At 44.8% G+C, this 16,292-nt stretch overlaps 1 protein-coding gene across 1 annotated transcript in view; it reads right to left on the reverse strand.

The window, feature by feature from the left end:
- GDPD5 (glycerophosphodiester phosphodiesterase domain containing 5) overlaps positions 1-16,292 on the reverse strand; it is a 348,323-nt gene that overhangs the window by 59,868 nt on the left and 272,163 nt on the right. The window contains exons 7-9 of the mRNA XM_075919541.2: positions 11,906-12,004; positions 10,519-10,612; positions 1,216-1,361 (exon numbers count right to left, since the gene is read on the reverse strand). Coding sequence (XP_075775656.2) covers positions 1,216-1,361; positions 10,519-10,612; positions 11,906-12,004 — 339 coding nt within the window. The remainder of the gene's footprint in view (positions 1-1,215; positions 1,362-10,518; positions 10,613-11,905; positions 12,005-16,292) is intronic.

The raw sequence follows: 16,292 nt of genomic DNA on the forward strand, positions 1-16,292 counted from the left end.
ATCAGAAGAAACAGGGTTATCTCAAAAAGCTGGCTTGTTCTATCTATTTATGGCTTGGAGGTGCAGAAAGCCAGTGGTGTGTGGTTAACCACAAAAGACATCATATGATCTGCTGGGTAATCACCAACCAACCACAAGCAGGTTTTTAGGATTGCCATTTTTAAGATTTAACATGCAGCATCACAGTACTGTGTTTTTGCATCACATGGCACGTGTTAGCATTGTTTCTCAAAAGGTCATCCACCAAAGATGTCTTCTAGTGCTGAGTTTTTAAATACCCCAGGCTAGGTCCGCCCAGGGAAAGGAATCTAGGACCTTGATATAAAGGCATATATTTCTATTGCTTGAGTTAAACGAGTGGCTTTCAATTTTTGCAGATTATGGTATCCATTTCAGAAGTCAAATTTGTCTTGTGTACCCCAACTTTCACCTCACTTATTTCTTACAAAATCAGATATAAAAATACAAAAGTGTCACAGCACACTAAAACATAGCTTACTTTTTCATCTTTGCCCTATAATTATAAAATAAATAAATTGGAATGTCAATGTTGCACTTATGGTTCAGTGGATAGTATAAAGAACAGTATAATATTTAATATATATTAGTATAATCATTGTGTGAAATTTTAGTTTGTACTGACTTTGCTAATGCTTTTTAAATAATCTGTCATAAAACTAAGCAAATATCTAAAGGAGTTGATATACCCTCCAGAAGACTTCTGCATACTTCAAGGGGTACATGTATTCATAGTTGAGAACCACTGTGGTAAAAGACCAAGTCTATTACATTGCAGGCAATAACATTTTTATATGATCCAGACCCACAGACCCACAGAAGAACAAAGACATATGCAGCTAAACTAACGTGGATTACAGAAAATGTTGGGGGGGGGGTGTCTTTCAAACTCTTTTCAGCAGGCTCTATGAAGAGCAAGAGTGAGCCTCTAAAAATCAGGAGGATTTTGAAAGTTTCAGGGCAAGTGCCTTTCCTAAGCACAGAGTAATTTATCAAGCTTCCCAACCCACCGTGAAGTAGGTAGGCAGATGAGATAACTGAGGCAGAGCGAGGGTACGTCCCAAGATCACATGCCAAGTCATGCTGCACATGTCAGATGGATAGCAGACTTCAGTCTCCAGGGCAGTCAAACCCAGCACCAAATTTGCAGAAGAGGAGAAGAAACAGACAGACCAATTATAATGTGAAGCTACTTACCATTGGTGCGCCGCGATGGCCTATGATGGCAGGTTTTGGTCCCAGATCCTTTTTCTCCATTATACAAGGGGAAGAGACAGTGAGGGGAATGAGGTAAAGTGCAACTAAGACGGCAAAGTACGTAGTGAACATCAACATCTGTGAAGCTGAACACAAATGCAGCCGGTGAAAACGCTGGTTCAGGACAAATCGCTCCAGAAAAGACATTGCATTGCTTCTCCTAACATAATGGACAAACCTTAGCCATTCCCTCCAGCTACAAAGACTAGCAATGCTTTGTATTTGCCATGGGATGGATCCCATTCTAGTATCTCAGAAGCAAAATGCAGGACAATGTAGCACTTTAAAGACTAACAAGATGGTTTATTAGATGATGAGCTTTCGTGGGCCAGACCCACTTCCTCAGATCAAATAGTGGAAGAAAATAGTCACAACCATATATACCAAAGGATACAATTAAAAAAAATGAACACATATGAAAAGGACAAATCACATTTCAGAACAGGAGGGGGATGCGGGGGGGGGGGGGGGGGAGGAAGGAAGGTAAATGTCTGTGAATTGATGATATTAGAGGTGGGGAGAGTTCCTTCCCTCCCCCCCCCCCCCCCCCCGCATCCCCCTCCTGTTCTGAAATGTGATTTGTCCTTTTCATATGTGTTCATTTTTTTTTAATTGTATCCTTTGGTATATATGGTTGTGACTATTTTCTTCCACTATTTGATCTGAGGAAGTGGGTCTGGCCCACGAAAGCTCATCATCTAATAAACCATCTTGTTAGTCTTTAAAGTGCTACATTGTCCTGCATTTTGCTTCAGCTACCCCAGACTAACACGGCTACATTTCTATCACTAGTATCTCTGAGTGCTTTACAAATCCCAAGGTATGAATTTACCCCACTTTGCAGATAGGGAAACCCAACATACACAGAGGTATAGGATATAGGACACCAGCGGGATGGGGCAGGGGACTGGGGTGCAGGAGGAGGTACAGGGGGTTTGGTTGTGATCTGGGGCAGGGGATTGGGGAGCAGGATCCAGGAGGGGATTGGGCTTTGACCTGGGCAGGGGTTTGGGGTGCAGGATCTGGGAGAGAATGTGGGGGCAGGAGTGGGGCAGAGGGTCTGAGCTGTGACCTAAGACAGGAGGGAGCTGTGACCTAGGGCAGGAGATCACGGTGTGGGATCTGGGAGGGGATATAAGTGTAGCAGGTGGGCAGTGGATTTGGGTTGTGACATGGGGCAGAGGTTTGTGGTGCAGGCTCTGGGAGGGGAGGGTGCTTTGCAAGCTGCTTGTTGACAACAGGCAGCTCCCACTGGCCGGAAATTGGCCAATAGGATTGTGCAGGGGGCAGGAACAGCGCCTGAAGCCTCCTGCCCCCCCTCCTCTGGGCTCACAGGTGTTCAAACAGAGCCCTGCAACTGCTGCTTTTCTCAGCAGTGTGTAGGGAGATAGGCAGGGAGTCTGCCTGAGGCTCTCCGGCTGCATCTGTGGGCCAGATCCAGTGGCTTGGTGAGCCAGATCCAGCCCATGGAGATATTTTGCCCAGGCCTGGTGTAGACACTACCTACATTGACAGGAAGGGCTCTGTTGGCACCGAAGGCAACCCATAACCCTAAAAGGCAGTAGCTAGATCAACAGAAGAATTCTTTCAGGTACCTGGTGGTGTCTACACTGGGGCTTAAGCACTCAGAGCTACATCACACAAGGCCAAATTCTTCTGGCCTTAACAGCATTCCCTGGCAACAAGTTCTCAGGATGACGGCACTGTGGCAAGAAATACTTCCTTTAGTTACTTTTACATCTGCTGCCTATTGATTTCATCAGGCGACCTCTGGTTCATGGATTATGTGAAGTGAATACTAATTTCTTATTCAGGTTTTTATACAATTCATGATTTTACAGACTCCTATGATGTCCTCTCCTAATTGCCTCTTTTCAAAGCTGAACAGTCCCCATCTTTTTAATGTTTTATACAGAAGCTGTTTCATGCTCCTATCATTTTTTTGTTTCCTTTCTCTATACTTCATCCAATTCCAGTTCTACTGCGGTGACCAGAACTGCACGCTGTATTCAAGGTACCATGGATTTATATAGTGGTATTATGATATTTTGTCTCATTATCTATCCCCTTCTTGATGGTTCCTAATGTTCTTTGCACTTTTTTGACTGCTGCACATTGAGATGTTAAATTCGCTATGGGTGTTATTGAGCCACAGGTTTACCTCTTTGTTAAGTTTTAATACCCACCTCCAAATGTTATACTGAACTATGAATATTTTAGTTTATAGCACAGTTCTTTGTATTTCACCTAAGTCCAGTCTCAGTATGACTTTTAGTGACATCTGGTCAAATGTGTCAGTCCTAAAAGAAGCCCCCGCTCTTTATCTCTGGAGTACTGGGTTTTGGATAAAGATACAGCTTGCAGGGTTAATGATTGAAATGGGTCAGAGTCCATGCCTCGCATCCTACAATGGTGCCAGCTTGCCTTGAGTTTGGTTTTCGTTGCTGGTAAGCAGCAACAGCAATGGGTTGCACAGGATGCTTTTAAAGTATTGTCACAAAAGTGATAAATATAAAGAAAACATTTTGTCCTTCTATTGTGCTTCCTACCTCGGGATCTCAGGCATCTCAACCAATTGATTAATTTTCACTACACTCCTGGAAGGCACATGTGGGGAGAACAGAGATTGAATGACTTGCCCAAGAACAGTACTGCATTCAAAAATGTGTAAGTCAAGGCTCAAAAGGTGATGAAATTGGCTCAAAAGTCCACATGGGGCACAATTTTCCGGATCTTCTCTACAATCGGAGGACTAGAAATGTAACTTTCAATTAAAAAAATTCACATAATCACTGGACTCCAGGAGCTGGGGCATTATGAGAAACAAATGTTATAAGGGTTGATACAATCTTGAGAGTTGGCAACACCAGAAGTCTATGGCAGATCCCAGAACAGAACCCCCTGACTCTCAGTCCTGTGCTTTGGAAAGAGCAGCATTCCCTTGACTTCCAATGGGCTTCACTCAAACAAGATGGGAATTGTTAGAAGATGGTGTTGATGGACACTGCAGAAATGCTCCTAGCTCCCCAACACCTTGTCTGAGTTAAGATGACAGGTGCTTTGAAAGTTATGGGATATTAACAGTCATTTGAACCCAATGATACCTAGAGGGAGCAGTTTCTTGGAAGAAGCAACAGTCACAGGAACAAGTCTTGCTAATGATTTGAACACAGATGTTCACTTGCTGCTCCTGAGTCACATGTTGTCCTTTGCTTTCGCCAGCTAGTCTCCTTGTTCAAGCGTGCACCCACTTGCCAATCAATTAGACTAGAGAGAGAAATTAGTTGACCATGAGATAAGCAGCCCTGCTTGGATTCTAGTCCTTCTGGGGGTTCCCGTGGCTCCTCTTGGCTACAAACGGCAAATGGGAGCCAATAGGAGCCGCAACGCTCGGCGGCCATGGAACCTTAGGGAAACAAATGGGTGCAGGCCTGCTAGTGGCTTTCCCGAAGCAGGCCTATGGAACAGTTTGAGAACAAATGGACTAGATGACCTCCTTTGGGGTCTTCCATTCCTAATCTTCTATGATTCTATGACATCGTTGGAACTTCTCTGTGACTCCAGTTTGCTCTGGATCACTCTATAACGGCTCTTTCCACTACGATTTCTCTGCCCCAGAAGTACACATTATGATTCCACCAAGCCCAAAATAGCCCATTTCCCTTCCTAACCACCTCTGCTGATTGAGCCGATGCAGCTCGGTGATCCTGATCTTGGACAAATGCCAAATGAAATACAGATTTTGATCACTGACCTGCATCGGAAAGGACAGTGTCACCCAGCCTTGACTATGGGACCTGCAATAAGACTGAAGCCAAATCCCATCATTAGCCACAAATGCTGGGAAATTAAAAGTTCACTTAAAGGAAGCTCATCAATCTTTTTAGAAAACCATGCTCACTGTCCTCACAGAGCAGCCTGGGGGGCAGCAGAAAGTGTCATTTTCCTTTTAATGCCACATTCCTCCTGGACACAGAGTTTTAACTGTGGTGCAGAGTCCCATGAACGCAGGCTGGCAGACTTTGATAAAGGATAGAAATTATGTCTGAGTTAGACTGCAAAATGCTGGTGGTTACAGAAAATCAGATGTGGCACTGGACTGTACATATGCCATGGGGAAAGAGTCCCAGCAAACCCTGCTGAAATGGGGGAATGGATGAACCAGGGCACACATGATGGAACAGCAAATTCTCCACCTTTAGAGTCCAGATGAGTCATGAGTGAAGTCACTCTGAGGCTACGGCTACACTATAAGCTTTTTCTGGAAGAAGAAATGCAAATGGAGTGCTCATTTGTATATGTCACGCTCTCATTTCCATGTTCTGATCCGATCATTTTTGTGGAAGAGGTTTTTGCACAAAAACCCCCTTTTGTGCAAGAGCCCTTCTTCCTCAAAAGTCTACACAGTGCTTTTTTGTGCAAAAACCTCTTCTGCAAAAAAGATCAGAAGAAAAAAATGCAAATGAGAGTGCGACATATGCAAATGAGTGATCCATTTGCATTTCCTCTTCCAGAAAAAGCTTGTAGTGTAGCCGTAGCGCCCGTGTTAAAAGACCTGTGCGGTGACAAATGGTGTTGCAATCTAGTGACCGTCCCACCCCACTGTGGGGAAACCCACAAGTGTGATTTCCCTGGCATAGTTTCCTAGGAGTTTTCCATCTAAAGTGGTCCCCATCCACTCAATGGAAAAAGCTAACCGGGTACAAGCCAGACTCTCATACCCTGAAAGATCTGACAGAGGAGGGGGTGATCAGCATGGCAACCTGCAGCTCCCCAGTGGTTCCAGGCCCTTGTGCCCTCTCCCTGTCAGGAGTATCTTTGCTGATTGCTGATCCTGGAAGAGTACCCTACGGGAGTTTTTGCATCACACAAAGGGTACGTCTAGACTACCGGGTTTTGTCGACAGAAGTTTTGTCGACAATATCTGTCGACAAAACTTCTGTTGACAAAGAGTGTCCAGACACATTGAGTTCTGTCGACAAAGCAAGCTGCTTTGTCGACAGAACCCTGTAGTCTAGACGCAACCCTACAGGCAATAACACCTTCTGTCGACAGAACTCTGTCGACAGAAGGTGTTATGCTTCGTAAAATGAGGTATACCAGCGTCGACAAAACTGCTGAGTTCTGTCGACGTTATGTCAACAGAACTCAGCGGTAGTGTAGACGCTGGTATACTTTTGTCGACAAAAGTCTACTTTTGTCGACAAAATTCAGTAGTCTAGACACACCCAAAGAGCCCATCTAGGACAGGATCAAATTTAAGCAGATCCCGCATGGGGTTGGTAAGATTCCATCCTGGAATTGCTCTCAGCTGGTCACATTCTGCTCACACATAGATTCTTGATGCTGCAGAGGCTCTACATGGGGCTGAGCAATGGGAGAAGGAAGGGGAAGTGGGACAGTGCATTGAAGGCGATGCCCAACCTGTGCATCAAAACAGGCAGAACTGAGTATGGAGGGAGATCCTCCACTCACAGAGGCTGGTGTCTGTGCTCCACACTGCAAAATCGCCCCTGCTAGCTCCTTTGTGAGCCACCTGAATGTACATGGCATCTGAACTAGTCTCTTGCCTCCCTGAGGCAGTTCCTCCAGCTCAGCATTGAGGTCACTGGAGGGAAGAGAGAGGCCTTGTGGGTGAGTCAGTGCACTGGGTCCCAGGAGGTTTAGGGCTCTAGTCTCACACCACAACATTCACCAGCCACAAGCTACTTGTTGGCAATCACAGACAGCTCCCTACATAACCCTGTGTGAGTCACCGACCAAAGAGGGAGGGCACTCCCTTTCCTCCCAGGGGCTGTGTGAGTGGATGAATCCATGAGTGCATAAGATGCCCCGAGATACTACAGAGATGGATGCCATATAAGAATGGAGATAGCACCAGACATCTGTCTCCTCGAACTGTGGTGCTCCCGTTCTGGAGATAGGACTGGAACCCTTTAGCCTCCAGCTCCTTTCCCCAGCAGTAAGTTGCCTTGATTTGAAACATAAAAATGTATATAAACCAAGAAGGCAGGAGAAAATCGAACTGCCGTTTCTCAGCTCTGTGGAGCCTTCATTTGCTTGTGCAATGACAAGCTTGGGGGGGAAGTGTAACCTAGATAAGTGACGGGAAGACTCACCAGCAGACATGTTATACGCTGGAAGCAGAATGACAACACTGTTCCTTAGAGTAAGTTTCTCCTTTTCTTTCTCATCTGCCTTGGTGGGAGGTCCCATCCTTGCCACCCCATTTTATTTTGTTGCCTGAACTATGTCACTGGCAGTGCTCCTCCTGCCTCCTCATTGCTTTTATTGCTCCTTTCAGTCCAGTGTTTTCTGTTTGACCTTGGAAGCCTCCTGGGTGAGTTGTCAGAGAGGAGGGAACTTATAAACAACAAGACCTATAAAGAGACAGTTTATCTGCACTGTAGATTCTGGATTTGGGAAGAAGAACCATTAAGGGTCTGATGCTTGATAAGGGATACGAAAAGTAGACTCCTGTGCCAATGTCAGTGAGCAACAGCCAACACAGCTACAAAAGACTATGGTTAGGGAGACAGAAGAGATGCAGCGTTCTCCTTGTGCTGTGGATTTGTGTTTGCCCTTCCTTTCCTCTGGCAGTTTCCACTGATGAAGCGTTCTTTACTTCCTGTCTTATACTGCAGTGCAGGGCTAGTTTGTAACTCTGAAGAGCTGCAGCCAAGGCCAGCCCTACCTACAAGCAAAACACATAGTCACATGGGGCACCACAAAATTTGGGGCACTAAATTGCCCCAAATGTCATGGTGTCCTATGCAACTGCATGCTGCCTGTGAATTTTGGCCCCCGTCCCTCGCCCCGCAGGCTCAATGCTGGGACTCCACCCCCAACAGAGACTCCAGCGGCCCCCCCGCCCCATTTCCCAGCAACTCCCCCAGCTCAGAGCTGGTCCAGCAGTCCCCAGCCTCCCCCTCACAGGGCCAGAGGACTCAGACAGCAGGCAGCTAGGGAAAAGCAACACTTTCCCCTTAAAAGCATCACTTCTCTCTGCCCACTGCTCCTCTGGCCCGTGCCTTCAACCTGGTTCTGCTTCAGCATTTCCAACTCTCCTGGGCCAGGCACCTTTGCAGTAAATGGCATCCTGTCCATCTGGGAGAGTTGGCAACCCCTTTGCCCTACAGCTTCAGCCCCCACCTCCTTCTGGGGGTACCAGTGCTGGGCTGCATAGGGCACCAGCACTGATAGGGACGGCCCTGGCTGTAACATCATACCCCTGAGGTATGCTTTTCCGTGATGGGTGAAATCATTCCTGTATATGCAGGGAATTTTGTGATCCTATGGTGGGAGTGTGATACGGGTTGTTACTCTATGACAAGTCCCTTAGGGTGTTGTGTAAAGTTTTAATAAGAGGAAAAAACTTAGCTAATAAGTGGCTTAATTAAGAGGACAATACATAGAATACACCATGAGAGAAGAGAACGTCAAGAAAGCAGTACTATAAACTATGAAAAGGAGAAAATATATTATCTGCTTGAGGCTTGTATTACAATTCCTCCCATTTTGATTGGCAGAATAACTACACTGTATTTTATTGCATTATTTCTTTCCTTTTTTGTTGAACAAGTACAACTTTTCCATTTGTACATGAAGCTTCAGCAAATCTGCCTTTGGAGAAGTCTCTCTTAATATTAATTCTTTAGTATTTTTTTTTTCCACTGCCTCCAGATACTTACCACCCACTTCTTGGAAATCTTTTACATGTTCTGCCAAACCCTTCCAGGGCTGGCATTTCAATACCACTCAGTTGCTAATTAAAAGAATTGTTTATGGGACTGGCACACCAGTTTGATAGGCTTGGCAGTTGAGCCCTTCAGAAAATAGATTTGATATTTGCTGAGGACAAAGAGAGGTGGCTAGCGTCAGGCAAAATGAGGGAACCATTAAGGCTGTAGAAAGGTCCAAGACCCAGGAGATCCGCTAGAGGTGAAACAGTTCAGTCTAATGGATGGAGTCAGGACACTTGAGCTAAGAACATAAGAACAGCCATTCAGTGTCCATCTAGCCCAGTAGCCTATCCCTGAAAGTGGCCTATACCAGGTACTTCAGCGAGAATGAGCAAAACAAGGCAATTATCAAGTTATTGATCCCTTTCCATCCAGACCCAACTTTAGGGACATCTGGAGAAGGAGGTTATGTCCCTGACTATCTTGGCTAATAGCCATTGATGGTCTTACCTTCCATGAACTTAATCTAATTCTTTTCTGAGACCACTTATACTTTTGGCCTTCACAACATCCCCTAGCAAAGAGTTCCTCAAGTTGTCTGTGTGTTGTGTGAAGAAGTCCTTCCATATGTTTGTTTTAGACACGGTGCCCATTGATTCAGCAGGTGACCCTTCGTTCTTATGTTATGTAAAGGGTTAAATAGCATCTCCTTAATTCACTTTTTCTGTACCACTCATGATTTTATAGATCTCTATCATATTCTTCCCATCTTGGTCTTCACTTTTCTATGCATAGTTGGGATACGCCTAGTTAGGGAATAACACTTATTTCAAAATAGTTATTTCGAAATAGCGTTAGTGTGGATACTCTGCTGCTGCTATTTCAAAATAACTACTTCCCAGGCTGCGTCTAGTCTATTGAGTTTATCCGGGATACCATACGTGTCCCAGAAAAACTCCACGGCTTCTAGGGAACGCGTCTGCTCTTCTGCTTTTCTTTTGAGGAAGAGCAGATGCACTCTTTCAAAAGCCCTGTCTTCCTCTTTCCATGTTGAAAAAGGGCTCTTTCAAAAGAGGAGATTTTTCCAAAATTTGGCCCAGTGTAGACGGGCCAAATTGTGGAAAAGCCTCTTCCGACAAAACTATCAGAAAAAGATATGCACATTTTTCCGATAAAAAGTTGTAGTCTAGACGTAGCCCCAGACTAATTTGAAGTAATTACTCCCCCCGCGTACTTCCTGGGACTCTAAGTTGAGATAGCGCATCCATAATAACAGAGGCTGCCTCGGACTAATTTCCAGGCTCCCCCGTAGTGAGGACATACTATTTCAATTTTGTAGTTTGTCCATTTATCTAAGACATTCACCAGTTCTTCTGAACTGTAGAGGGTCTGTAGATCTGAGAAAGGAGTTTCAAGGACACAAATCCTAGATAAAATCGGCTGTACAGGACAATAGGAACTTGTCAGTCAACACCCCATCTTGTTCTGTAAAAATACATTACTCAGAACCTCTCTTGGCACACACAGAGACAATGGTATGTGACGTCGGGTTGCTACTCACTGGCTTTTTCCATCCTTGCAAACTGTCCAGCTATCAACCAAGACAGGGCGGTGACAACAGCCAGGGCTCCTATGTGCAGAAAGGGAGCTGTGGCCTAGGGAAACACAAACCCAAAGGTATTTTATAGGTAGTCTCACAACTTTTCAAACAATTATTATACACATGCAGCGGAGTCTCAAGACAAGCTCTCTCTGCTGAGCAGTGAAGTTTTCACAGAGTATCTGCCTACCCCATTCTGAGGCAGATCCCACGTGCTCTTTAGCTGCTACTACAACAAAGCGGCTCTAAGTTCATGGAGAATAGACCCAATAATTATCTTAGCCAAGAGGGTCAGAGATGCAACCCCCTGGCTTCTGGGGATCCTAAACCTCCATCAGCTTCAGATCTCGTCACCCTCCACCTGCCAGCCTAGCCTTGGAAATAGTTTGGGTATCAAAAAACGCAAAGCTGTGCAGCTCTGACATGCTGAACACAAGTGAAAGGCCAATGCAAGGTTCCTCTGTTACTGTTATCTATTTGAAACAGAGCCCTACTTGAAACAGCACACTAAGCATACAAGTGGGCAGGAGGAAATCCACATTTTGCAGCCTACTCTTCACACTCCCATCTCTTTTCCCCACTCGTCCTCTCCATTACTGCCATTTATCTAATAGTAATACTAATACTGAATACAAAACTGGCTATTTAGATTGCCCAGCAAAGAACTTTACACATAGGGTATGTCTAGACTGCATCCCTCTGTCAGCAGAGGGATGCAGATTAGGCAGGTCGACATTGTAAATGAGGCAGGGATTTAAATATCCCGTGCCTAATTTGCATAAAAATGGACACCACGTTTCGCCAACTCAGCACTTTGTCGGCAAAAAGCGGCAGTCTAGAGGGGGCTCTGTCAAGAAAGAAAGCCTTTTTCGACAGATCCCTTATGCCTCCTGCAAGGATCAAAAAACCAATTCAGGATTCACTAAAATATTGGCAATCATTTCTTCCTTTTTCACCTGACTTACAGCACACTTCTCCTGCTCTGAAGAAATCAAGGGCCTTCTTTTCATTCCTTTTCAAACAGGAACACAGCGTTATAAAAAAAGTTAATGGAATTTTATTTTAGGGCCAAAAAATTTCAAACTCCAGTTCTGTACTCCCAGCATTTACACACCGTTATACAAACTGAACACATAATTATTTCATTGAGTTTGCTGGAGTCTTCCTCACTTCAGAGGGCTTTGCGTGACACCCAAGATCAATATTTCATATATCCAGCTCTGCAGACCTTCTGAAGTCAATGGCAGTTGTGTCATTCCCCTGACTGGAGCAATAATTTCACTCTTAAAAACTATAGCACAAGCACCATTCCTAGACTTTACACTGACAAACGCACTTTGTAACTTACTTGTATTGAAATAACTACCATCTCCCATTCATCATCCCAAAGTTGTGCTATAGAAGACACGGTTACTACAGTCGCCATCAAGGTCACCATCAGACCGACCTGAAACAAAAAAAGAAAGTATTTATATAATATTAGGGATTTGACTTGAACACCATCGCTGTATAATCCTCTTAGCACAGTATCTCTCATCTGTATCTCTCATCTCATCTCTAAATGTTTTACAAAGGGGAAGTGAGTCCGGCAACACTCTTGTGAGACCAGTCAGCTATAACTCATGATACTCCACTGATTTCAGAAGTTGATGCTTTGACCTCCAAATTCCTACCCTTTGCTCTTCTAGGCCATAGCGCCTTTCTATATCCTGAACTCATACTTACCTGTTGTTCTCCAAGGAGGAGAGGTATCTTTACTCTCAGCGCAAGTGACAGTTCAACAAGCATGACTCCAGGAAATGCTTTTCCTTTTTAAGGCTTGACACTCTAATTGGACCCCTCTTTAGCAATAGAGCGGCAGTGTCAGGACAAGGAGCCCTCTTGAAATATTAGCTATAGGCTGTAACAATCCTAACAGGGAAGGGAATTAAAGTCGCCTAGCAACTAGGATGGTGCTGAAACAGAAAATATTAGTTTGAACAACAACTGCCCAAAAAGTCATTTCAAGCCCATTTTGCAGCTCTTGGATTTTGCTTTTCAATAAGTTTTCATTAAATGACGTTTTCTGCATCAAACAGTGTGAGCTCACATATTTTGATAAGACAGTCGATTTTTGCCAAATTAATGTGTTGGTACTACAGATGATTGGGACTCAACAAATTCTAGTCATAGATCCTGTGAAGAGACAGATTTGATATGCAGGGTGTATTTAAATTTAAGGAATTCAAAGGGAAACGAATGCAGTGGCATAGCGAGGGAGGGCGGGGGAGGCAGTTGCCCCGGGCGCCACACTATGGAGGTGCCAATTTAGTCCCCCTCCACTCCCTCTGTCAGCCTTTCGCTTGCCTGCCACTGGCGGCTGGAGCCTCCTCCTCTCCTCTCCGCCCCCAGCCCGACCCTCCTCCATCTCTGCCGGTGGCTTAGTGCATGCGGGGGCCCGGTCCAACTGGAGGGGAAGAAGGAAGCTTCCCCCCCTCCTCCCAGGGTCAGGCTCAGCCGTGGTGTCAGGTTTGGGGCCCTGCCGCGCAGCCGTGGCCAATTTTGTCTTTGCCCCTGGCACATAACACCCGTGTTGTGCCTCTGAATTAATGTTTTTCAAGCACTGGAAAGATAGGTTGATGGCAGAATACATGGCAGGAAAAAGATCTTGGATAGATGACATGGTATCCTGCATGGATCAAAAGAACTATTTAGCCACAAAGATTAGCAGAAGACCATAGAGGGTGGACTACCAAGATTGCAAGCCTCCAGTAATGGAGATGTCACTACAATGGGTTGCCTAGGGAGGTGGTGGAATCTTCATCCCTAGAAGGTTTTAAGTCCTGGCTTGACAAAGCCCTAGCTGGGATGATTTAGTTGGAGTTGGTCCTGTTTTGAGCAGGGGGTTGGACTTGATGACCTCCTGAGGCCTCTTCCAGCCCTAGGATTCTACAAAATGGAAAGATTCTATTTTCATTCAAAAGCTTAATTTTGAATGAAAACATATTACATTGTGCTGTGCAGCTGTTTTGGGATAGGAGAAGGGATGATCTGGACAAACATGAATGTTTTCCATAAGGGGAAGAATATACAAAAAGAAAAGAGAGAGTATTATCTGGCACAAAACTTCCCAGTCACTCTCACTTGTATTCAAACCACCTTCTGTGATCCGCTTTTCACACAGTACACTTTCTTCTACACAATTATATGACAGTCGAGTGTGCTCAGATAGGGTAGTGAGGCAGGCCTGATTATAGACAGGTCAATATAACCTTTCTCCACCCAGTGACACGTTGATTTTTGTCCCAACCACACTGATCTTTGGTTAAACCCAGTCTTAGATCCTCCACTATTTTATTAATTCAGACATATTACCAGACTAAAACTAAGGATGTTAAGAGGTGGGTAATGCACTAATCATGTAGTTGATACAATTTTTATCAACTACGCGATTAGATGACAAGGGAAGGCTTGCTCAGTCCAGGCTTGCACTGAGTCCAGGAGCTAACCCTGCTGCACCTCTGCAGTTTAAATGTAGCAAGAGCTGGGTGCGCAGACAGCCCAGTGCCTACTACATTTAAACTGCAGAGGTGCAGCAGGGTAGGTCCAGTATCCAGAGTGAGCTGGGATTCAGCCGGTCTTGCTCAGTCCCAGCTCATGCCGAGTTCAGCAGCCCAGAGCAACCTCTGCCCATGATGAGCCTGGGCCCACTGCAGGCAGAGGCTGCTTTGTGGCAGCCTCCCGTTTCCCCCCACCGCCGCTCACGCTGCTGTATCAGAGGCAGTAGCATGGGGGGGAGGGGACAGGCAGCACTGCAGAGATGGTGCTGGGGGGAAACCAGCTTTTAAGATGGCTCCCCCCAGTACCGGTTCCTGCTCTTTCCCCTCCTCCCCCCTGCTTGCTGCCTCTGATACAGAAGCAGAAAGGAGGGGGGAGCGAGTAGTTGAGTAGTCGACTACTGGACTAGTTGCTTACATGCCCAACAAAAACATTCCATTAAATTGACCATTGCCTTTTTCTCTTTCTTTCTTAGAGCAGATATAATAAAATATTCATCTTCTGAGAAGCATTTGATGAAACAAGAACATTGCACTTACATCAGTAAGTGGGACTAGATTCTTAGCAGCAAACATGGAAAGGCCTAGCCAAAGAATTTGCTCCCACATCAGTGATCTATAAGAAAGGTGAAGGCTTGTCATTTATGCTGCATTTTCAAGGGTTTTCCCACTTTTATTAGAGTAGTTCTCCAAATCTAGCATGCAGTTAAGTGTAAGGATTCCACATTGTGTCACATCACCAAAGTGTACATGTATAACACATACGAATGGCCATACTCGGTCAGACCAAAGGTCCTTCTAACTCCGTGTCCTGTCTTCTAACAGTGGTCAGAGCCAGGTGCTTCAGAGGCAATGAACAGAACCTGTAATTATCACACGATCCATTCCCTGTTGCCCATTCCCATGTTCTGGCAGACAGAGGCCAGGGAACAACATCCTAATGGCTAATAGCAATTAATGGATTTATTTTCCATGAACTTGTCTAGTTCCTTTGAAACCCTGTTATAGTCTTGGCCTTCACAACATCCTCCGGCAACAAGTTCCACAGATTCATCGAGGAACTTCCTTTACTTTGTTTTGCACATGCTGTTTATTAATGTCATGTGGTAACTCCTGGTTCTTGTGCTATGAAAAGGAGTAAATAATTCTTCTTTGTTCACTTTTTCCATACCAGTCCTGATTTTATAGACCTCTATCATAACCCCCATTAGTCATCTCTTTTCCAAGCTGGCAAGACCCAGTTTTATTAACTGCTCCTCATATGGAAGCCACTCCAATGAGCAGCCATGTCCCAAAACTGGGCTCCAAAACAGAGTTCAACATAACTTTTCCTGGGAGAGATTCACCATGTGAAATGGCAACACCCTTGTGCATCTGCACTGAGGTGCACTGACAGGGAGATCCTCATGTAGAGGAACTTAGCTTGGTGCTCTGATTTGATTTTCTATAAACTTAAAAAACAACAAATGGTCTGGTAGCCCTTTATAGACTAACAAAACATGTAAATGGTATCATGAGCTTTCATGGGTGTGTCCACGAAAGCTTATGATACCATCCACATGTTTTGTTAGTCTATAAAGGCTACCAGACCATTTGTTGTTTAAGTTTATCCTGTACAGACTAACTCAGCTACCCCCGGAAGCTTTTGTTTTTCTATGAAGCTCTAACACTGAAAAGACAGGCTCCAATATGTTACTTCACCTTTTTTTCCCAGTGCATCTTTTGCATGCACTTGAAAGTGTTCAGAATGAACGTATCTATGCCCAGCAGCAAAAAATCATGAGATTCACTGAAGGCAGAAGGGTAAAATAGTCTCCCAGTGGCACAGAAAGAACTTCAGCTTTACAGCTTTAGCCTGCCATGTCTTATTGATTTATCGCTTCTATCACAAAGAACATTGAAGCCCATGCGTCAGAACACTGTTCTCTTCTCTGTCTGATATTGCCGTACATCTGGCTAGATTCAAAGGATGCTGCTGTTCTGTGTCTTGATCTCATGTACTGGCTGGATTAGGATTCTTTACAGGAACTTTCAGAGCATCAAAAAAGATTAAAAAGAGGAGAGCAATACAGCAAAGGTTAGACAAAACATACAGGACAAATTCCTACAATTATCTGGATTCGCTTCAACTCCAGACACATTGTCCATTACCATGAAATGAGCTGAGGGTGGGTTTTTTTCACTGTTGGTTTTGTAGGT

This window comes from Pelodiscus sinensis, chromosome 1 (genome assembly GCF_052426305.1).
Source record: "Pelodiscus sinensis isolate ZL-2025 chromosome 1, ASM5242630v1, whole genome shotgun sequence".
Taxonomy (NCBI): Eukaryota; Metazoa; Chordata; order Testudines; family Trionychidae; genus Pelodiscus; species Pelodiscus sinensis.